This window comes from Lepidochelys kempii, chromosome 7 (assembly GCF_965140265.1).
Source record: "Lepidochelys kempii isolate rLepKem1 chromosome 7, rLepKem1.hap2, whole genome shotgun sequence".
NCBI lineage: Eukaryota > Metazoa > Chordata > Testudines > Cheloniidae > Lepidochelys > Lepidochelys kempii.
In genome coordinates this window covers 27,216,321-27,240,494 of record NC_133262.1, presented here as the reverse complement: position 1 = coordinate 27,240,494, position 24,174 = coordinate 27,216,321, and the positions used below count along the sequence as shown (strand labels likewise).

General features: G+C 39.3%; 1 protein-coding gene across 6 annotated transcripts in view; it reads left to right on the top strand.

Annotated features, from left to right (window-relative positions):
• CACNA2D3 (calcium voltage-gated channel auxiliary subunit alpha2delta 3) overlaps nt 1-14,133 on the top strand; it is a 735,544-nt gene extending 721,411 nt beyond the window's left edge. For 5 of the 6 annotated variants that reach the window (XM_073351526.1, XM_073351529.1, XM_073351527.1 and 2 more), the window contains 3 exons: nt 9,802-9,917; nt 11,092-11,171; nt 13,753-14,133. In XM_073351526.1, coding sequence (XP_073207627.1) covers nt 9,802-9,917; nt 11,092-11,171; nt 13,753-13,845 — 289 coding nt within the window. In that variant the 3' untranslated portion in view covers nt 13,846-14,133. The remainder of the gene's footprint in view (nt 1-9,801; nt 9,918-11,091; nt 11,172-13,752) is intronic. The other variant, XM_073351528.1, reaches the window with a different exon arrangement.
• The last annotated feature ends 10,041 nt before the right edge of the window (nt 14,134-24,174 follow it).

Genomic DNA, 24,174 nt, shown 5'->3' with positions numbered 1-24,174 from the left:
TTATCAGTGATATCTGTCTCATTCATTTAAGGACCTAATCCTGCAATCTGGTCTGAATGGGTGAATGCTTATACCCATGCAGAGCCCTGCTGTAGCAGGAGTTCACCTGTCTGGTTCATGCTGCAGGATCAGGCCTCAGAACTGTCTTTTTGTGTCAAAGAACCACAGGTTTTTTTCATCTAGTTTAAAAGTTCAAACACTCCAAAATGATGTTGTTGGCACAAGTATTATAAAAATATTCCGTTCTCTATTTCATATTTTATTTAAAAATCCTAAACAACCTAATTTATGCTTGCAGTATAGACATTTCATTCATTTAAAAATGGATAAGTGAGAGAAATGTGGGTTGGAAAGATAGCCAGCAGCCTGGAAAACACATGATGTGATTTGGAAACCAGAACAACGGATATCTACAGTTCAGTTGAATGGGTATAGTTTGTTCCAGACCATTAAAGTTGGATATATGCAACTGTCAGTTATGTTGTGAGTAACAGCTATTTGAGTGTAGATTGTACAACATTTTCCATTTACTGTACCCTGATGTATGAGTGTGGGTTTTTTTTATTATTTTATTTTATTTTACTTAAAACAAAAATAGGAAAGATCAAAACCTGACAGATATGACATGAAATCCCAAAGTAATAACTAAAAATCTTATGCCCTGGGTGCTTGAAGTTAGCAATGTAAATCCATATTTAAGTGTCTGGAAAAAATAGCCTGATTTTTCAGAGGTGCTGAAGAATCAAAACTCTCAGTGAAGCAAATGAGAGCTACTGGTGCTCAGCACCTCTGAAATTCAGGCCACTTTTTAAGGTGCCCTAATACTCTTTACACATTATATTATTCCCTGTGATAGCATAGCTAATCCATCCAGCAGAGCTTGTATACATGACCCAGAACAAAAATGGTATCAGTACTGATTGCTAGGAGAATGGTGACTTATGTGGATGCATGTGTGTTGGGAGGTATACATCCACACAGTCAAAACTTGGGTCTAGGTATATGCAGTAGCATTGGAACCATTTTTATAGTGGGGATGCTGAAAGCCATTGCACTATAAACCCTGTACGTAGTGAAAACCACTTCAAGCCAGGGGATGTGGCAGCACCCCTAGTTCCAACACCCCTGGGTGTATACACCCCTGTCATCATTGTAGCACTGAGCACTAGTGTCAAACATTTCCTACAATGATTATAGATGGAGACAAAATGAAAAACAGGTATCTGGAAATTAGTTTTTTCTTAAATCAAACTAAATGTCCAGGAACATGAGATTAAATACAAATCTGTGCAGACATTTCAAATATTAATGGAATTCAAACCCCATATAACCCATGTGTTCATTGCTACCACATACTCTGCTGTATAGCATCTGTTATCATTAGCACAGAATAACATAATGATATCCACTTTTAAAAAGTTCTAGAAGGTAACAGTTGCTTGTAAAATGCCCCTAAAAAGCTAGTGTGATCTGAAAAGCAATGCATGAAACAGCAATATTCCTGTGTTGCACAAGAAGAGAATTCACTTTACTTATGGGCAGTAGGTATACAGAATTTTATTTAAATGAGTCTAATTGATTCCAAAGCTAGTTATATGCTCAGGTGCCCCCAGAATGACACAGAAAAATATCTTCCACTCCAGAAGGTGGACCACAGGAGGGATACAGCTATCTGTAAATTCACACATGTTCTGCAAATATTGTCCTGTTCCATAAGTGTCTTCAGAGACCCATATTCATCATTCAGCTAGGTTCCTTAAACACTTTGTAGCCTCCATACACCCTCCTAAAGGTCAGAGGGAGAGGGGGCTCTGGGAGCAGCAGCACAGCTGCTCTATATTTGTATGTTCCTTCTCCTAAGAGAGCTATGTAGAAGACAGGGATTTTTTTAAAGCTGTTTGGTGTTGTATTACCTCTCCTATATGATTTATGGACCTCATTGGTGGAGAAGGGTCATATAGCACTGGTACTGTCCACCAGCAAATGGCAGCATGGCTGTAAAAAGCCATCAGAAGCCTAAAAAGAATGAGGAGAGAAAGTATTTATGTGCAGGTTTCAGAGTGGTAGCTGTGTTAGTCTGTAAAAACAACGAGGAGTACTTGTGGCACCTTAGAGACTAACAAATTTATTTGGGCATAAGATTTCGTGGGTTAAAACCCACTTCATCAGATGCATGAAGTGAAAAATACAGTAGGCAGAATATATATACACAGTACATGAAAAGATGGGAGTTGCCTTACCAAGTGGGGGGTCAGTGAATTGACCCCCCACTTGGTAAGGCAACTCCCATCTTTTCATGTACTGTGTATATATATTCTGCCTACTGTATTTTCCACTTCATGCATCTGATGAAGTGGGTTTTAGCCCACGAAAGTTTATGCCCAAATAAATGTGTTAGTCTCTAAAGTGCCACAAGTACTCCTTGTTTTTATTTATGTGCAGTTGACCAGGAATTCATGGGGTATGGGACCAGGGATTCCTGTGAATCCTGGGCCCGTGTGGTCTATTCTGGCCCTGTCCTCTGTTCATACTGATGTCTGGCCCATTTTCACTCCCATACAAAGTATGCTGCATTGAACATGTAGTTTCCTTAACCACCTGGATTTGTTTGTAGGTATGTGCCGGCATGTAAATACAAATTGTTTAATAATAATATTGATTTCCCTTTAGCAGGAGATGTTTTACTTAAACAGGAGAAAGTAAATAACTTAAAGGTTCAATTAGCTTAGCTGGACTGAACACACTTCTCTTTCATATTTGATTTCTAATGAGCTCAGTAGTGACTTTGTGGTCCACGTATTTTGGGAAAGGAAAGCTGAAGCCTTCTAGTAGTATTGAATCACTTAAAAAAAAAAAAGCCCACAATGATCATGAGCTATGGTTCGGCCCCTTGTGACTTCAGTAAGTTATCACAAGGCAATGATAAGCAGTGACCAACAGCAGAATCAGGTGAGCCCTTGACTGGTGCACACTGCATGTTTGCCATTCCCAAGGAACTAGCCCTTAATCATTACTTTGCAAAACATAGAGGCCTCATATCTAAGGGTGCTGCAAAAGAAAAAGGGCCAAATTCTGCCTTGTTACACATGTGCCCATTTTCCTGAGTGGAATGTTCATGGATGTAATAGAGGCAAATTTTTGTGCACATTAAGCTGTTTGGGACAGGACATGAACCTTATTTTATATTTTGTAAAGCACCCTGTGACATTTATGGTGATTCCAAGTAGCCACCATCTCTACAATGTGCAAATTTTCTTCAGCAATGAGTACATTTCCATTTAGAAATTATGTCCATAAATTAGGATTGTACATAGACATTTAGTAGTGGTGAACAACATGATTAAAGAATTATGTATGCCTGAAAGTAAGAAATTCAGATTTAAATTCTAGCATATCACTTGAAAGTCTTGAAATTCAACCATTAACAGACCCAATGTAGTAGTTCAGATGTCTGCCACAGTTCCATAGCAACACACACACCATATTGAAACTTCAAAGAATGAAGTAAAATTACTAACTTATTAAAACTGTGTCTTATTAAGATGCCCCTCAAAGCAGCAATTCATAAAATATCATTAAAGATGCAAAACTGCTTGAAATAGATTTTTTTTTTAGTCTCATTCCACTCTTGAAAATGGGTTCATTTTCACGGAAACTTTTACCAAAGTGCATTTTGTGAGCAAAAATTACCTATTTCCAAGCAAAATGTGGGTCCATTTTTTTTTTAGCAAAGAACACCCTCTTTTTCTGTTGCCAAAATCGCTTAAAAAAGAAAAACTTAGAGTGTGAAAAAAATCAGTGCATGATTCTGTGAATCAAAATAGTGAATTTCATGTCATTCTGCCTTTGAGCCCTATTTCCTCTTTGGCTAGAGCAAGAAAATAGTTTAGATTTTCTTTTCTCTTGCTCTCCCCCCATTTCCTTTTCAAGTGCTTAATGTCTTCTTTCCCCACCTTTCCTTGTAAAAGCAGAGTGAAGATACACTTCCTCTACAAGGCTGTATTGAGCCTCTGGAGCTACACTGTAAATAAACCAAACCAGTTCCACAGTGGATGAAAGATGGGTAGAATGATTACTAAGGTTTCTATTGACTCAATGTGGCTTCAGTATAACAAGGGAGTTCATGATGTTTTATGCATGAAGAAGCGTGTAAGGCTCTCTGTGTGCTAACACTATCAAAACTAATATTCGCTTGTCGTGGATGGCAATTGAGGATGATGATACTGTTGTAAAGCAAAAGTCTCCAACTCAAAGATTTACATTACTTAACTTGAAAAGAGCCTTTCCTCTTTAAACATGAAACATTCACCATAAATATTAAACAGAGATAATCTTTTTGATTGTTAAACCAGTAAAAAAATTCAATAAAACCTGTAATCCATCACTGATATTTGGCTCCCATATTGCTGGTGACACAAATGACAGCCTAACCCAGCAGGTGACTCAGAAATACTCTTTGAAATCTAGACTTTGGAGACTCTCTGAGGAGCCCACTTGACAGCTGGCACCATTTTTGTTACTTTGTCAGCAACTTTCTGTATTTTCCTCTACAGCTCATTGGAGATATTTTTGTTGGAGTTTTTTCTCCCTCACAACTAGAGCTTGGCATACACTGCAAAACATTTTGGTTGACTATTTCAGTTTTTAAATGACTTTACTCTGATTGTGTTCATGCACCTTTTTGTATTCTCTGGTCAAGCTATTGAGAGTCACTGGCATGAACGTTCAAAGTGAATTTCAAAGTCACATGAGCATATAACCATGGAAACTGAATTTTAAAGTTAGATGCAAGTATTAATTCTGGGAGTGCTTGCATGCTTATCCGGTTTGAGGGTGGAAATGATACCACATGACTTGCTTATCAGTGCAGCTTGAATAGTGAATACCTGCAGAAAATTTGTTTGAGGTCAATCCCGTAAGGTTAAAAGACCCCCAAAATCCATGAGATGGTTTTGAATAGCATCAATTGAAAAAAAAAGTCATCTGTTGGTGAATGTTCCACACATAGAAAAGCAGGCTAAATTGATCAAATAAATTATTATTCCCAAATTACTCACTCAGCTTTACTCAACCTACGTTCCTCACCTGGATCTGATAACCACATTCTAATCCTTTGTTTATGGCTGGTAAAGGCACACATTCAGCATTGCAGCTTCATTTCAGGATTAGGTTTGAGAATTGTGGGGGGAGAAAATTTTGTTTGAAGCACACACACAAAAACAAATGGGTAAAGAAAGATAAATTAAAGGTTATCCCACTAAATCGAAAACTTCTATCTTCATTTTCTACAAGTATATATTGGATGAATTTACTGCCTGTGATAGACAACATGTATTAGAGTTTCCTCAAGGAAAAAATATCTTAGTAGCTTCAGGAGTGCATGCATAAGCATTGCATTAGCTGTTTTTATCATAGGAAGCTTGAATTCAAATATGCCCCATTTGAAAAAAGCATTCCGATTCAGAACATTGAAGTAATTAGGACGCAAGCACATATTTAAAGTTCAGTTCACACGTGCTTCAATACTATTCTGAACAGGAATGGATTTAAAGACCTGTTCAAGGGCTTTCCTGAATCAGGGCCATGCTGAAGAAGCAAAGCTTAATTTGAATGCACCCGTAGAGTGGTGCAGATAGTCCAGCTGTGCCATCTTGCAAGGTGTTTGTCACTCACCAGTTGCTGTGGAACAGACTAGTTGGGCTGTGAGGTGCAGCAATAGGCAAAGAGGTTTAAACTTTGCATGGGCTTACCCCCTTTGGAGGAGGATAGATACATCTTCGGAGTTAGGTGCCACAGTGCCAAGCACTTAAAAACACCTAAGATAGACAGATATGCATCCTATTTATACTATGGATTTATCACATCATTCACTGTTGAGAGCTGGTGCTGGACCGAGAAGGGAACCAGATCAATATGTTGTCAGTGGGAGCAGTGTGACAGACAGCGGCGTATTATTCCCTAGGCCGACAAGGCCCAGGCCTAGGGCGGCAAATGTGCAGGGGTGGCAAATTTATAATAGCCATAGGAGCTGACTTTACCCGGCGCTGCTGGGTGCTCGCACCCCCCCTTCCCCAACTCCACACCTTCCCTGCCCCCCATTCCAAACCCTTCCCCAAATCCCTGGCCCCACCTGCTCACGCAGGCTCGCCGCATTTCTCCTCCTTCCCCCTTCCTCCCAGGCTTGCCGCACGAAAGTGCTAGGAGGGAGGAGAAGCGGAGCAGCAGTGCAGTCAGGGGAGGAGGCAGGGCGGAGGTGAGCTGGGGGCGCGGGGAGGGCCGCAGCAAGTAGCCCGGGGCAGGGGCAGAGGAACCGCTCCCCGCCCCAGCTCACCTCCACTCCACTACCGCCTCCTCCCCTTGTGCGCCACCACTCGGTTTCTCCCCCCTTCCTCCTAGGCTTGCCTCAGGAAACAGCTACCAGTGGATTCGAACGAATTTGTACAAAAACTAAAACAAGTTCATATGGGGCCGGGGGCAGCAATTATTTCAGGACCTGGGGGCGGCAAAATCATTAATCCCCCACTGGTGACAGACTAACCTTAATACTTGATACCTTGTAAAGATATATATTAATATATAACGTTTCAGATTAACCTAATACTGGGTACCTTGTAAATATATTGCATAGAGTTTCTTTCAGTTCAGACATATACATGAATACACCAAATTACCAGGTCCAACAATATTCCTAAGTAAAGCTAAGGGGGAAATGTGTTTCTCATCCACAAAAATGTTTGAGTTTTCAAAACATTTTCCCATTCTACACTGGTACAAAATCAGGACTTGTCAAAGTTGTTTTTTGGGGGGGTGGAGGGGAGGGAGTGGAGGACAGACAGACTAGACACATATACGCGCACACCAGAGTAGCCAATAGCCTGGTGGTTAGGGATGGGAGAGTGAGGTTCAAGTCCCTACTCTGCCTGATTCAAAGCAGGGACTTGAATCTGGTTCTCCCAGGTGAGTTCCCTAACCACCAGGCTATTAACCATCTGGCCTGGCTCTCTGGTTTTGACCAGAAAATTCCATCCTAGACCCAAGAAACCTTTCTCAACAAAAGTTTAGACAAAACTGGCATGTTCCTGTGAAACATTTCAGTTTCAGCAACTTGGCATTTTCCAACAAAAAGTATTAAGGTCAAAAAAATTCCCAATCAGCTCCATTCTTAAGTGTCTTTCATTCCTAACAGTCTTTACAGCTTCTGACTTTCTAGAGAAGCAACTCATGTAGAAATCTACTCAGGACCATGGCTACCAGCTGTAGGCTCACTTTTGCCTTAAAGCACTTCCTGCTTTATTTCTACTAGGTGAAGTTACAGGAAAAGTTCAGGAATTTTTTTAAAACAAGCAATATTCTCTACTGCACAGTCATTATAACACCCCAGAGGAGGAAGAAATAAATGGCAAATATGTCCACCTTTCATGAAATGTCAACTGTAAGCCCCAACTGCCCTGGACATAAGATGCATGTTTTCCTACAGGTCTAAGAGTCCCTGGGAGGGCTTCAAAATGGGGGCAATCCACAAAAGAAATTTGCGATTCAGAAGGAGAACTCAAGTTGGACAAAGCAGTGATGCCCCGTTCCCGCCAAAATAGAGTTATTCAAATGAACAGTAATGATATCAACACTTTTGAGTACCTGCTTTCAGATTTTTTGAGCCAATTTTACAGATATAATAAATATAAATATTGTTTCCAGAAAGCATAGGACTGGGTTGTTTCAGTTCCTGGGATGGATAAACTGGGAAATTGCATTTTCCCTCCTTTGGGATTGCATTTATTTATAACTTTCTGAGCTATTCATGCATATAAAATGTTGCTGTTATTTTCTGTGAAAGAATTTTCCTCCTTTCCTTTTATTGGCCCCATTTCTTTCACACACAAAGACACAGATGCTCCGTTACAATGATGTCAGCCTTGCTACATGCTCCAGCTGTTTAGGTGCATTTATAAAGTTCAGTCCTGTACATTATGCCATAAATGTATATTTCATGTATAAACATAAAGCTAACATATTGCAGATCTCTCTAAGTGTAACTTTAATGGAGGTTCAGTGAGTTTTAAAAATATTGAAAAGTGTTTAATCTTTCCGTTGGCAATATTTTTATAGCAGGTTTTCCAATTATTCTTTTCTCAAGCTAGGTTCAAAGATATTTTCCCCCCTTGTATTTCATCTTCTGTGATTTTTGGAAAAGCAGAGAGGTTTTTTTAGTAAGACAATATGTATTTTAAATAGAGACGTCTGAGTGAAAATATGCTTCTGTCCACATCTACTCATGTCCAAGCCCTCATTACCTTCATGCATGCTCACCAGTTCACCATGCCGAAAAACCTCATGTCTAGATGTGCCAACTTTCAAAGATGTTACATGTCACAAGATGTTGTTACATTGACTTGATGTATAAATACTGACATGGGTAAATTAAATCCGGGTCCAAACTATAAAGGTCTTGTCTTGTGTCCTAAATTTCAGAATAGGGGGTGAATTGTGCCCACTAGGCACAGTCTTGAGTAGGGTCATTCTGATGCAGCCCCACCCCTGTTGCCTCAGATTGTCTTGCCGTGTGCAATTTGTTCCATCCTGTAAACCACAGGCTCTGGCTTCTCCCCGTCTCCCTCCCCTTGTGGAGATGCACGGAGGGTCAAATCCAATTCCCACTGAAATCAGACTCATTTTTGGCTTCAGTGGGAGTTTACTCATGCTGAGAAGGAACATGCACTGCACTTGAGTGTAGTGTTTCTTATATTTATTAGCAGTGTTGCTTTGTTCTCATGTCTGAATTTCTTGTACATCTTGTTGTCATAATTTAACTGAGGTGCTGCATATACAGTACGTTTTCTAGTTGATTACCAAATACACCTCCTGACTCATAAATATTTGAGGCATAATCTTGGTTCCACTGGCTTGGCAATATGATGACTCTCAGCAGGACAAGATGTCTGCTAGCTAGGATCCTGTTCCTTAATTCATGCTGTTTAATGCAAGATCAGTGGTGAATAAAACCACCCATAATTTGATGACCGTGCAGTCCCTGACTTTGAATGTATATTGGCAGACTTTGCTTAGCACAGTAATTATGCAGAATCCTGGGCAGTTAGTATCTACTTGAAGTATCCTAATAGTAAATATATAAGCCGTGATTCAATGTGGAGCAAAAATTCAAGAACATAAAATAAATCCACAAATTATATCGAAATATACTTGACTCCTGAGACCCTAGGGGTAGGAGATGGGCATGAGCAGAAATCCAATTGCTGTGCTCTCAGGCCATCCCTACTGATCCATTTTGTACCAGCCTATTCATAACTGAGGCAGAGCCCCCTACATAGGGGCAGTGATTAATTTGTAATGAAAGACGTGCTCGGGCTTGAGCAATTAGGTGCCAGGACTCAAACAATTTTTTTACATTCATAACTCATGCAGGAAGCCCTGAGGTTCTGGGGCTATGAACCTCCAAGCCTAGAGGTGCCAGGGCTCAGCCCTGGCACAAATTAAGTTCTGTGTAGGGGACCTTCTATGCAGCTGCTCCCCTCAATGTACATACCTTAGAAGGGCACCACAGAGTTTATAAGGTGAGGAGAGCCTTGCACAGGCTTCTCTGTCTGTGAATGACTTTCAGTAAAAGCTATATTTATTGATCTGCATATGTTGTGTCTAGTTTATTATTATCATTATTATTATTATTAAGTATTTTTTTTGTTTTATTGATATATTAAAATGCCCTTACCAAAAGCCTGTTGCTAAGAAATGTGATCATGTACAATAGAAAATGTTACCATTCATTACTGACTCTTAAATTTACAGGTCCTTTGTCATCCAGCAAATCCCAAGCAGCAATCTCTTCATGGTGGTAGTAGATAATGAATGCAACTGTGAGTCTATCTTGCCAATTACCATGGAACCCATAGAAATAAGGTATATCCTTTATTTTTAAGATTGTAAGAGGGAGACTCAAAGTGCAAATACTGAATTTTACCCTGTGTGATTTATGAGCCTAACAGAGAGATCCTCAGCTGTTGTAAACTGTCATGGCCCATTGAAGTCAAGGCAGCTGAGGATCTGCTCCTTAGGCCTGGTCTCCACCGGGGGGAGAGGGGGGAATCGATCTAAGTTACGCAACTTCAGCTACATGAATAACGTAGCTGAAGTTGACGTACTTAGACCTACTCACTGCAGTGTCTTCACTGCGGTGAGTCTGCTGCTGCTCCCCCATCAACTCTGTCTGCGCCTCTCACGGCAGTGGAGTACAGGAGTTGACGGGAGAGTGCTCAGGGGTCAATTTATCGTGTCTAGACTTGACACGATAAATTGACCCCCACTGGATCAATAGCTGCCTGCTGATCCGGCGGGTAGTATAGACATATTTTAACTCTCATTTTCCAAAGTGACTTATGCATTTAAGAGCCTAAGTCCCATTGAAAGTCAATGAGAGTTGTGCACCTAACTCACTTAAGTGCTTTGTAAGGCCTACCTGCATAGTTAGGCACATAAACGTCTCTGTAAAATTGGCCTTAAGTGCTTAAGTCACTTCTGAAAATAGGACATAGCCTCCTAAATCTTTGGTGCTTTTGAAAATTGTACCCATATTGCCAAAGAAAACAGTTTAAACATGGATATCTCCTGTATTATAATGTAATATATAGTATTTTCCTTAACTTTGTATTTTAGGGCTGTATTGCTATGCTGAAAGGTATCACTTTGTGTTCTGAAAATATAAAAAATAGATTCTGTAACAAAGTAAATTGGTAACTTAATTTGTAGTCTAAACACCATCTTGTTTTATTGCCACACTAGAGTTTGGGGTTTGTTTCTTCTCATAAATAGGAATTCACCAAAAAGAATCTGCAGTATATTTTTGTTGCTGAGTGATAGAACTTTCAAAGGACCATTTGGTCATGTTAAGTGCCAATGGGAACAACACTGGGAAGAACAACAATAGCATTATGACCTACTTCTTTTGTTGATTGGCTGGATTTTAGAGGAGTGGGAGGAGGAAGGGATGGATGGAAGGACTTCATTTCAAATCCATTCAAACAAACTTTGAATATTTAAATGCAATGATCATAAGATCTTTCCTTAACTACTGTGAACATAATGAATCCCTTAAATGTGAACGTTTAAAATCTCAGAAGATTAGAAGACGTCCAGAATCTTGTCATGGATTTCATCCTGAAGTAAGTTTTTATAATTTTTTTTCCCCTCTATGGTAAATATTTTTTCTAGAGTAGGTATTAGAAAACTGTCTTCTAGTGTGAAAAGCAACTAAATATTCTGGACATTCTGAACATAGTAGTAAAGGGAAGTTTCTACATGATTGCAAGCAATGCGCAAATTGTCTAGTGAGCTTGTACTCCATTTCACAATTAAGTGCTGTGTTTGCACATCACGGCACAACATGTAAGAGGCAGAGGCATGATCTGAGTGCAGAATTGGCATCCAGGAACTTCTGAGATCTTATTCTGGGTCTAATGCTGACCGCAAGATTCCTTCCATGTGTTCCTTTCTGAAACCAAGCCACTTAGCCATGGGACAGGATTTGATCTCTACGTGAGTAAATAACATCAGCATTTCAATTGTCATACTGGTAATTTTGTGATTTGTTGATTTGTTTATCTGGGACTCCGACACAATGCTTTTAAGATGCTACACAAGTGCTACATACTTTAAGAGCTTAAATATCCACTCTGGAAAGGCACAGAAAGGAAGTGACTTGCCCAAGGTCACCCAAAGCCAAGAGTAGCTTTCTGATCATCTTTATTTTTCTGTGCTTTGATTACACAAATTTTGATTACACAAAATCTGCCATCTACTGCTTTCATAAATATCCATTCTTTGCCATGAATCTTAATAAGAACAGGAGTACTTATGGCACCTTAGAGACTAACAAATTTATTTGAGCATAAGCTTTTGTGGGCTAAAACCCACTTCATCGGCTGCATGCAGTGGAAAATACAGTAGGAAGATTTTATATACACAGAGAACATGAAACAATGGGTGTTACCATACACACTATAACGAGAGTGATCACTTAAGGTGAGCTATTACCAGCAAAAGAGAAAAAAAACTTTTTGTATTGATAATCAAGATGGGCCATTTTCAGCAATTGACAAGAACGTGTGAGTAAAAGTAGGGGGGAAAAATAAACATGGGGAAATAGTTTTACTTTGTGTAATGACACATCCACTCCCAGTCTTTATTCAAGCCTAATTAAATGGTGTCCAGTTTACAAATTAATTCCAATTCAGCAGTCTCTCGTTGGAGTCTGTTTTTGAAGTTTTGTTGTTGTAATATTGTGACTTTTAGGTCTGTAATCAAGTGACCAGAGAGATTGAAGTGTTCTCCAACTCGTTTTGGAATGTTATAATTCTTGTGGTCTAATTCGTGTCCATTTATTCTTTTACGTAGAGACTGTCCAGTTTGGCCAATGTACATGACAGAGGGGCATTGCTGGCACATGATGGCATATATCACATTGGTAGATGTGCAGGTGAACGAGCCTTTGATAGCGTGGCTGATGTGATTAGGCCCTATGATGGTGTCCCCTGAATAGATCTGTGGACACAGTTGGCAACGGGCTTTCTTGCAAGGATAGTTTCCTGGGTTAGTGTTTTTGTTGTGTGGTGTGTGGTTGCTCGTGAGTATTTGCTTCAGGTTGGGGGGCTGCCTGTAAGCAAGGACTGGCCTGTCTCCCAAGATCTGTGAGTGATGGGTCGTCCTTCAGGATAAGTTGTAGATCCTTGATGATGCGTTGGAGAGGTTTTAGTTGGGGGTGAAGATGACGGCTAGTGGCGTTCTGTTATTTTCTTTGCTGGGCCTGTCCTGTAGTAGGTGACTTCTGGGTACTCTTCTGGCTCTGTCAGTCTGTTTCTTCACTTCAGCAGGTGGGTATTGTAGTTGTAAGAATGCTTGACAGAGATCTTGTAGGTGTTTGTCTCTGTCTGAGGGGTTGGAGCAAATGCGGTTGTATCGTAGAGCTTGGCTGTAGACAATGGATCGTGTGGTGTGGTCTGGATGAAAGCTGGAGGCATGTAGGTAATTATAGTGGTCAGTAGGTTTCTGGTATAGGGTGGTGTTTATGTGACCATCACTTATTAGCACTGTAGTGTCCAGGAAGTGGATCTCTTCTGTGGACTGGTCCAGGCTGAGGTTGATGGTGGGGTGGAAATTGTTGAAATCATGGTGGAATTCCTCAAGGGCTTCTTTTCCATGGGTCCAGATGACGAAGTTGTCATCAATGTCGCACAAGTAGACTCCAGTGAGAGACTGCTGAGTTGGAATTAATTTGCAAACTGGACACCATTAAATTAGGCTTGAATAAAGACTGGGAGTGGATGTGTCATTACACAAAGTAAAACTATTTCCCCATGTTTATTCGCCCCCCCTCCCCCGTTCCTCACATGTTGTTTTCAACTGCTGGAAATGGTCCATCTTGATTATCACTACAAAAGGTTTTTTTCCTCTTTTGCTGGTAATAGCTCACCTTAAGTGATCCCTCTCTTTACAGTGTGTATGGTAACACCCATTGTTTCATGTTCTCTGTATATATAAAATCTTCCTACAGTATTTTCCACTGCATGCATCTGATGAAGTGGGTTTTAGCCCATGAAAGCTTATGCTCAAATAAATTTGTTAGTCTCTAAGGTGCCACAAGTACTCCTGTTCTTTCTGCAGATACAGACTAACACGGCTGCTACTCTGAAACCTGTCATGAATCTTAATATTTTTGTCTTAATTCTTCTTTGTTCTTTTCTTTAGGAGAATGCAAGAGAATGTGGGGGTGTTCTAGGCCTTAGTGCTAAACCTACTCTTGTTCTTCTTCCACTGCTTTTGGCAATTTTCTCAAGGTGACGTTGACTGATGTGTTCACTTGGCATGCTAAATACATGGATAAACTGTGAACTGAGAAATGGTGCAACATAGAAGACAAGAAATATAGTCAAAACATCAGCATTTCATGATTTTAAACTGTTGATGAGATAAACAAAGCTATGTTCAAAAAGGGTTATCTTTTTACTTTGCAAGTCATGCAAATGTGAATTTGCCATATGATAGTCACAATTCATCAAAAAAGGACTTTAACAGATATACACAGGTGTCCATTACTTTCTGCTTTGTCCCATTGAAACCAATTTAAAACTGTGTACTTTTTAAATAAAGTATATTAAAATCATAATTTCATTGTGTATTTTTTTAAATATAGCAACTAAACATTTTTCCTGAACTAGTAATTGGAACATAATAATACAGGTAAGGGGATATTTCACATGTGTAGGCTTTGTTAAACTATTTCTGAGATAATGGGAAACTAGAGAATAACACATACCTAATTTTTTATAATAAAGGCTGAGTGACTTATATTATTAACCAAGTCAATGGAACATAAGCACGTCCTTCAAATTGCACATGTGGTTCGGTTATTTTGCTCACCTGGGACACAGATAACATTCTCTGATGATTTACAGTGAAACTGGAGCTTTTTTAACACAGATATAAAGAAAATCTTAGGACATTAGGAGTGTGAGCCGAAGCCCATTGAAGTCTTTCTGTTAACGTCCACAGGTTTTGAATCTGGTTCTTTAGTAATATGTATCACAAGTGGCAGAATTCAATAGTTAACACTTTTTAAAAGATATGGAGATGTTTCACATTTACAAATGTAATTGACTTAAAAGAGGAGGTGATGATGGTGATACATTAGCACTTACATTCTGCTCCTCAGCTTCAAAATGCTTTTTTACATATATTAACTGTGGGATACTTAGGTCAAGTTCCCTGTGGTGAAATGGAGAGACAGAGAAGTTGTGACATGCCCAAGTCACAGGGTGAGTCAGGGGCAGCAAGGAGTCAGGATTCCTTTGTCCTAATGCCTTGTTTATGCCTCAGTCAGGATCACACTACCTCACACCTATAACTGGAAATCAGATTGAGAAAAAAAAAGTTACCCAAGACTTAGATATCTTTGAATGCCTTACTTAGAAACGTACAGGGCCGGATTTCCAATGAGGCACAGTAGGCACATACTTAGGGTGGCCTTACCTCTCTAAAACTGTAGGACACGAAGGTCAGCTGTAGGCAGATGTGTGTGGGTGTGTGCTGAAGATGCTGTGCCTAGGGGCGCTTAAGATGTAAATCCAGCCCTGGAAACGAATCAATCTGAATAGTTACAATATTTCATTCAGGAGCTGGATTCCAGAGTAAATGCTGCCTAATATGATGAGACCACAATTTAACATATTAAAAAATTGTATCATTTGGTAGCAGAGGGAGGCTGACAGTAAGTACAGTTAAAAAAAAGGTTTAGAGCTTTTTCTAGACAAAAAGAGATGCTTATAAATCCCTGAAGTATTGGCACCTTGCCCCTTTCAATTTACTAGTAATGTTTTGATCGTAAATATGATGGCTGAGGAGCTTGATCTTGGAAAGACAAGAACAGGAATCCAAAGCATGATTGGTCTTTGGAGCGTTCTGTATAAATGCAAGGAATCTTATCAAGGAAATGACATCATTAAAACTTTACCAGTAAAAATACACTATATTAGCTTTATGATTAAATACTATGGTTCTAAATTTGGTGAGAGAATTTTCCCACTAGGAAGTAAAAGAAAGCCATCTTCCCTTTGAACAAATACTGAATGTAATGTCTGTCTCTCATGATAAGAACAGAGAGGCTGTGTGTATGCTAGAAAAGGGTTGTCTCTCAAATGATACAACCAAGACAAAGGCTCGTAAAACAAAACTTTTTCTTGGTGGTTGTGGTTAGCTACTATAAATGTGTGAAGAACTAAAATGAAATTTAGAGTATGGGTATGAAAAAATCCCCAGTTCAGACAGTTTTCCTGTAAGTGGAAAGGGAAGCTGGAATCTTTCTAATTAATTATTTTGAATGTAATCCTAGCTGATGCTAGAAATGGCTATTGCTTTTACAAAGAAAGGATCTTAAGAAAAGAACTAAATGAGCGAATTGATTTCCTGCTGAACCAAGGTGAACACTCCTAATAATAATTAATTGTTAATTATGGAAAGTAGCAGACTAGTTTCATATTCAGGAAAGCACTGAAGGAATAAGAAAGATTAAAATATGGGCATGTTAAATGAATATTGCTCAGAAAAACGAGACAGCTCATTTTCTTTCTCTATTGAGTTAGTCAAAATTATAAAGATCTAGTTCATTAATGTGTATCAAACCAAATACTATGCAGAACAGCATAATCCAAAGAAAAGAACTGCTGCCTGTAATGTGATGTTTCATCCAAGAGGGCTGCTAGTGACGACATTTTTAAAGTGTTGGGTAAGTTCCTTTAGAACTTGGTTGTTTTCCGGTGTGGGGTTTATCTAGTTCTACTATCTACTGGTTTGGCAGTGCAGTTTCTCATTTCTGTCTTCAGACTTAAGGTTCCCTAACTGATTATATTCCTTATATTCAACTGAAATTTAGATTTATAAAATGCTCTATAGGAACTTATTCTATATTCTAGGCATCATTCATGGGAGCATGGCACAGCTGAGGGGCAGATTGGTAATATATTGTGTGGTCCTTAACTGCATGAAGCCACTGGCCCAAAGACCCTGAGTTGACATTCAGAGATGCTGAAGAGGAGCTGGACTGCAAACCGATAACATGTTGCAGGTGACAAAGGATAAAGTAATTCCATCTCCCCACCAGTCCATTGTTACTGCCCCCCACGTCGGCCTTGTGAAGGAGTAAATTTCACCTATGCTGAATAAATGGGTCAATCCTTTAGCAGTACCAGTCTCAGCATGCCCTATTGCTGTCAGTGGGATAAACACTAGAAAATATTATGCCATCTTCTAAAAGACACTGTGATATTATGATGATGGATGCTGTATGAACAACTGGATGGATGGATGGATGGATAAAATCCAGTGGATAAACACTGATCTTCATGCAACTTGCAGTACCTGAAAAATCATACAAGACCTGATCCAACCCCCAGCTAAGTCAATAGAAATATGTGTATGTACATTAATATATACAGATGCAAACTGAGAAACTGTATATATATTTAATAAACAGGAAACACAGATATAAATCTACATTTTTATCATCCTGAAACCTGAGGCTAGATCCAAATACAACCATGATAATATCACTATATGTTTCTACACAGTAATAGGTATCGCTGCAGGATTCTGTTGCTATTTTTCTTGGTAATGGCATTGATTTCAGACTTATTAACCCCAGCTGCCAATTTTCCCTTTAATCTTGATAGGGAGAAAACTACTTTGGTGCTTAGGACCAGACTTGAACGCACCATTTTCTAATAGTTTGTGTGGGAAAATAGTCTGCTTATAGTTGTCACTCCTGCAAACACTCCTTTAAACCGTATAAGCCATAGCCCAAGGCGGATTCTGCAGCTGTGCCATCTCCTCTTGTTGTTTCTGTGACACTGAGACAGCCCAACCCACTGCCAAGACCAATTCTGCAATATATATGTTAGGCAAAACAGGTGGTTGCCTGGGGCAGGAAGATATTAAAGGCTGCAATGATTGTTTCATTGTGTAAGTGGCTACAAGGGACATTTCTGTATTCGGCTGGTAGTGAAATCCCTAGAACAAGGCACTGGCCTTTTGAGCCCTTTGGTTTCAGAAGACAAGGTGGAAGCTTGTGTTAGAGGGCTTAGGTGGAAGCAGTTCTAGTTGTTTCCCTTTCTCTCTTAAGTCCTTTAGGGTCTCCCTAGGCCGTTTATACTTTGCCCTTTTCTGTCCCTTATAAATGGGAACCATGAGAATTGTATGAGCCTTGTCTCCATTGTCCACTCATTCTCCATTAAGAAAGACACATACAAAACAACTATTTGAAAGCTTTCCCCTGGAAAAAAAATTACAAAGAACTGCCCCCCCCCCACCAACTCCGTGAAAATATTAGGTGGTTGACCTTAAGTTTTCCTGCTTAATTACACTGTTTCCTAAACCTTCCTTCCAAGACACCTGATTGAGCACCACCTTTGTCCTAGTTTTTACCAATGGGGCTGACTGTTCCTGGCCATGCTGGTAAAATTCAGGTCACAAATTGGGAATTATCCTTTAGCTGCTCATTCTTTGCTGTGCTTGTACCTGTTATTTTGGGGCAGTGACATTAACTTATTCTGGTGGAAATGAATTTTTTTCTTAGGTGAAAATTAATTGAACTTTCACCTGTGGAAGGTGCTGGGATTTTCTAATACCCAGAAAATTGCTGACAAGTCAAATATCCATACAGCTGAATAGCAAAGTTACAACTAGGCACCCCTCTTCAATGGCTCAAAATTCAGGTGGTACAGATAAATACCCGAAAATTCATATACCTATCTGAGCTATATCTAAATTATCCACAAAGGCTCTCTCTCCCCAACAAGCCCAACTCCCCTGTATTTTTTATGAATGAGACACTGGGAGCCTGTCTCTTCCCAAATCAAGTCTACTTAGAGGAATCTAAAAAGGGCATTTGTGATAATCATGCTGGGGATCTGAACTCCATACAGAAGGGGAGAAAACTTTATCTGGGGATATGTTTCAGAAGAATCCCTTTTCAACAGTTTACTGGACTACAAAAAGAAGGGATGACAAATGGGACAGTACCTTCTGATTCTGTAAACATTGGACCTCTTGCCTGGAGGGGTGGCGATGCTGGTGGCTTGATGTAAGTGAGAAACCATGTTAGGCAAAGACATAACTTGCTAGAATTAAGTTTTAGGCAATAGAGAGTGTGCTATTTTTGTAATCCTTTATGATTGCTTTTATTCTTGCACGGTATTCCTTAAATCTGTGTTCTTTTATTAGTACACTTATTCTTAGTTTTCCTATAAACCATCTCAGTGCTGTGTATTGAGGTAAAAGGTGTGTCCTCGGTGAGCTAACAGGCTGGTGTGTATTCTGGCTCTCTGGGGACAGTTGTCTTAATAATTTCTGTGAGTGACTAGTGAAAGTTCTGGACACTGCAGAGAGACATCTCTGAGGTACTCAGGAACTGGGGTTCACTGACTGTTACCTGCAAAGCGAGGTTAAGACTGTCAGAGTTTTGAGGAGTTTGCCGGTGAAGCAGATAGACTGGTGTGGCATGGAGCTTGCTCACAGTCTAAGCTTCAGCAAAGCTCTGTCTTATTAGGGCAGAGAGGTAACATAGTGGCTTACAGGTTTCAGAGTAACAGCCGAGTTAGTCTGTATTCGCAAAAAGAAAAGGAGTACTAGTGGCACCTCAGAGACTAACCAATTTATTTGAGCATAAGCTTTCGTGAGCTACAGCTCACTTCATCGGATGGCTTACAGTGTTGGGTTCCCAGAGGAGAGCGTCACAGCATTGTTACTGAGGACAAGACATTTAAAGCATCAGCTGCATGTATGATGGAACTAACTGACAGCCTTCATTGATAAATACATGCGATTTTGAGTTTAGAATAAATTTGAGCTGTTTGCCTTTCATCAAAAGTGGCATTATTTTATCTGGAATTTTTGGCTGGGATTTTTGAAAGCACTCAGCACTGGCCTAGCTTCCATTTAGAGTAATGGTAAATCTCCCACTGACTTTAATGGAGAAGTAGATTTAGGTCTGTAACCACTTTTGAAAATTTCCCCAGTAATGGTTTCAGTTCAAGAACTCTAGAGATCCATGTTAAGGAAAATAACTGATAGCTATATTACAGGTCAGGAAACAGTTATTGTTGGCAGTATTTCTCAGAAACATTAACAGTAAAAATTAGACCATAAACAGTTGTAGTTAGATTCGAAAGGATTAATCAGATTATCATCTTTAAAGATTTGTAAGCGTTCTCTACAATATTAGTGCTGCTTGAAACTAAAGTGAGGGGGAAAATGGCATTATATTATAGTGATACCCTAAAGTTCTTTCCTTACGATGCATGCTAAATGTTAAACTACTGAGGTTTCATTTACTGTTTTTAATTTAAGAAAGATGTTGTTCAGTAAGCAGGTTAACAGAATTGTTTAAGAGGCTGGTAGTTGAATTTTGAAAATGTTGAGACTTGGTCTACATTTGAAAGTTATATCAGCATAGGTATATCGGTTGGGGTGTGAAAAAACCACACCCCAACCACCCTAGCTATGCTGCCATAACCCCCTGTCTAGGTGCCTGTATGTCAACTGACGAGTGCTTCCATCAACATAGCTAATGCCATTGGTAGAGGTGATATTCCTTCCAGATAGAAAACCCCCTTTCTTTTGGTGTAAGAGGTGCCTACGCTACTGGGCTATGCTGGCATAGTTATACTGGTATATCTCCACAGTATAGGCACAGGCCAGGTCGACACCAAAAAGTTAGATCCGTCCAGCTCTATCTCTCAGGGGAGTGAAAAAGCCATACCCCTGAGAGATGTAGTTAAGCTGACCTAACCCCAGTGTAGACGGTACTAGGTCAACGGAAGAATTCTTCTGTCAACCTAGCTCCTGCCTCTCGGGGAAGGGGATTAACTACCGTGATGAGAGAACCCTTCATGTCACAAATATTAAATTTACTAGGAAGATAAACAACACAAAGGTGACTGTATTAACTGTGCTGTTCCTTAACATATTTAATTAAAGACTCATTTTTTTTGCTGTAAATGAAGGTGACTCAGAATTTCCAGTCTGTCACATGAGAGTGCCGCAGAATTCAGGGCCCTAGATATGGAGGTTAAATCCAGTTTGCTTATAAGCCTTAGTTATCTGTTACTGAATTATTTATCAAAGGGATATGAGGAGTTGACAGCTAGCATGGCCTCCTTAAGATCAAACTCAAAAGCTGAATCTTTCCTTCCAGATGTGGTCTTGAACTGCACTTACGTATGCTAAAAGCAGCCATTTAAGAAGAGTTACACTTGACAATGTTGAGTCAGACTGAACCTTAACACCAGTAGTTCAAGTGGCTAATGCGGCGTTTGTTTGACTATGTTTGGATTTAGTTTGCAGCTTTAAAATAATAGGTATATCACTTAAATGAGAAAAGGAAGGTCAGGTTTCAATGAACAGCAAGAAATGTTCTGAATTCAGCTATTTAAACCTCTTGTAAGAGAGTTAACTGGTTCATAGAAAATAACTAGTTGGAATAGTTGAAGTAATGAAGAATGCTTTTGGCAAATATGCAGATAACTCCTAGATACAAGGACATGCTGGTTTCATTTCTTCTCTTTAGTGGTATATTGGCAATGGTCAGATTAGGTTTTATGAAATTTTTTTTAAAAAAGATGTTATTTTTCATTTGCACAGTATGTCACAAGAAAAAATGATAAAATAAAGTGATTTTACTATTTATAAGCAGACAGCTGGAGCTCTGGATCTTCTAACGCCACCTCTGAGACATGAATGTGATCACTACTACAGTTAGGATAGGACCCCAAGTTCCTGTCAATATTTTATTATCGGTTGTAGTTAATGAAGCTGTTTTAGATGCATCTGTCTCCATGTCTGCAGATGTGAGTGAAATAAAAAACAAAAACTCTGCTTACACTGTTTCCAAGCATCAACTGGGACAAAACCTAGACAGAGCCACAATTAATTTGTAATTTTATCATCTATAACAGACTTTAAAAAGCAGTACACGAAGACTACTGATAACGACCCTAATGGAGACTTGTGAGTTCCCGTGGTAGGATCTTTGTGGTTTTCAGAAAGATGTTTTATGTTAAGGATTCCTCTTCTTTTTGTTCTGGAATCTTTAAAAGTCTGAGTCCAGAATTTTACAAGAACACCCAGGAAATCTACCCTCTGGCAAAGTGTTAAGAGAGAATATTCTGAGTTAAATATAAAACCTAAAGCTAATGTAATACATTTAACTGTACTTAAGCATAGATACCTTAAGGCCTGTTCAGTTAATATCCTCTAGGTCCATTAGTAGTGCTACACCTAGAGATCTCTTTACCAAGATAAAAATTCTGTGAGATACAGGAAAGTCAAGAATCATTATTTTCCACAGATAAAACCTTCTCTGGCAAGAAAAACCTCAGGAACTTATAAAAGTGTTTGTTTTATAGGAACTTAGAAAGCCATTTTTCAAGTCCATTTTTTAACCCTGAAATCCTTCTGACATACGGCAATCATTATGTTTTTGCATCTATCTTGAAAGTTTTTTTTGTTTGTTTTTTTTTTACAAAAGGAAAGTATTTAGAAGCCTTACATTTAACATATTTAGCAATAATCATTTGAGGACTACTTAAACAATGATCTTAAACAGCCTCACCAAGCATGTAAATGAGCTACAATTCCTAATGCACTAAAGACTGTCTCATATTTTCAGCTCTGCATTTGGGACCTCTAGGCGATACTGTTTCAGATTAGGATAAAGCATGAATTTCTTCACTGTGTTTCACTTGAGAGAGGAAGGTTTTATCCTTCATGGCAGAAAAGTTGGAAAGTTGTCCTGCCTATTCCTCTCCAAATATCGCAACCCTCTTTTTGTTAGGACCTGACAGATTTAAGATTAGTATAGACAGGATCCCCTATGGAAAGATTAAAGTGCTGCACGAGGAAAAGGAAAATCACCCTCTCTCCAACTGACTTTCAATGTTATATGCAGGAAGTGGACTACCTTGTAACAGAGCAGGGTTGGAAAGGGAGGAACATGGCCTCTCGAAAGGGAAGAATGAAATCACATTTTTCTTTTCTTTCTGCGGCAACAGTCGTAGAAATATGGGTGTCATATTCTTGGAACTTATCCCCTCACCAGAGTTCTTTGATGTAGCCCTCCCTGGAAAAACTCTCCCATGCCCATGCAGAGGAAATGAAAAGGCGTAAGATCCCATTTTTCTAGGTGATAGAAAGAGCAAGAGGAAAAAATATTTGTGCCTGAATTTCATTTTCATGGTTTCTGTATAAAAACAACTTTCAAGATCAGGGATACAAATCAATATTACTTGTGCAGTATGATAGACTCACCTAGATGAAAAGAGAACTGGGAACACAGTTTAATTTACAAGGAACACAGCTTGTGAGAGGAATCCATTACTATCCAAGAATGGGTTCTTTAGTATAGACATAGATGCAACCAGCTGGGGAGTTGATATAAAGGTACATTAAAAAATTAAGAAGGAAAGAGAGGAACAAGTGACATGAGATTAAGAAAACTGAGTGAACCTGCTGAACTAGGATTCAGAACTAGTCCACCAGAGGATCCCAACTGATAGAATTCCTCGGTATTATCCCCTGCGGAAACAGAGGTACAGAGAAGTTAAGATGTCAGTCCTCTGAAGTACTGAGTCCCCTCAACTGCCATTCAAATCACGGGTAGTTGAGGGTGTTCAAAACTTTGCAAAGTTGATCTCTAAATAAATTGCCCAAAGGTGCTAAATGGGTCCATGGCAGAAATTACAACGCAATGACCTAGTCACCCCATCAGTCGTGCACAGGCAACTCACAATGAAGTTAATGAAAGTTGTGTGCACAACTGATGTGATGATCTGGCCTTGTGAATTGTTACCTCCCAGTCCCTCTGCTCCGCCTGCTGAGCTATGCTGCCATGCTGCATGGCAAACTGACTATGACAAACTGTGCATAAGATGTATATGAGACAAAGATGGGAATAAGATCTTCTATCTGTCACAAATACAGGCCGGATCCATTTCCCATCGAAGTCAAGGGGAATCTTTTCATGAATTCAGTGTGCTTTAGCTTGGGCTGTATAAGATGAAGTCTGTGTCCTTTATCTAGGATAATAGTTATTTTTGAGACCAACTTTGTGATAAAAGGCTGGTTGGAGTCCTGAAGTTTTAACATGTTGAATGTGGGACATGCTTACCAGACCCTTCAGTTTTTTGCCATGACTCTTGAAAAGTGACATCTTGAAAGTTGCCTTGTAAGCCTTGAAGTATTAGCCGAAAAATTTGCTTCATAGATAAAGGGAACTTTAAATTGCGTTAAAAGCCTCAGTTGCAATATATTGTCCAGTCTTCTTGGCATGTTTATCTCTGAGACTGGGAGAAACATGATCATTTCTATTGTCTATATTTTATTCTGTTAGAAATTTGCATCTGACACAAAAGACTAAACAGGTGCTCCATAATGAGTCAATTCCCTTGAAATATCAACAGACTCGTTCTTATCTTGTCTTTTAAATTATTTTTTGAAAGATTAAAGTATCTTCATGGGTATAAACCCCTTCTGTTTCTTATTGTATACAGACATTGAGGAAAATACAAGCACAACACTAAAGAGGAGAAAGAGAGCAAGAAAATGGATGAAAAGATGACATAT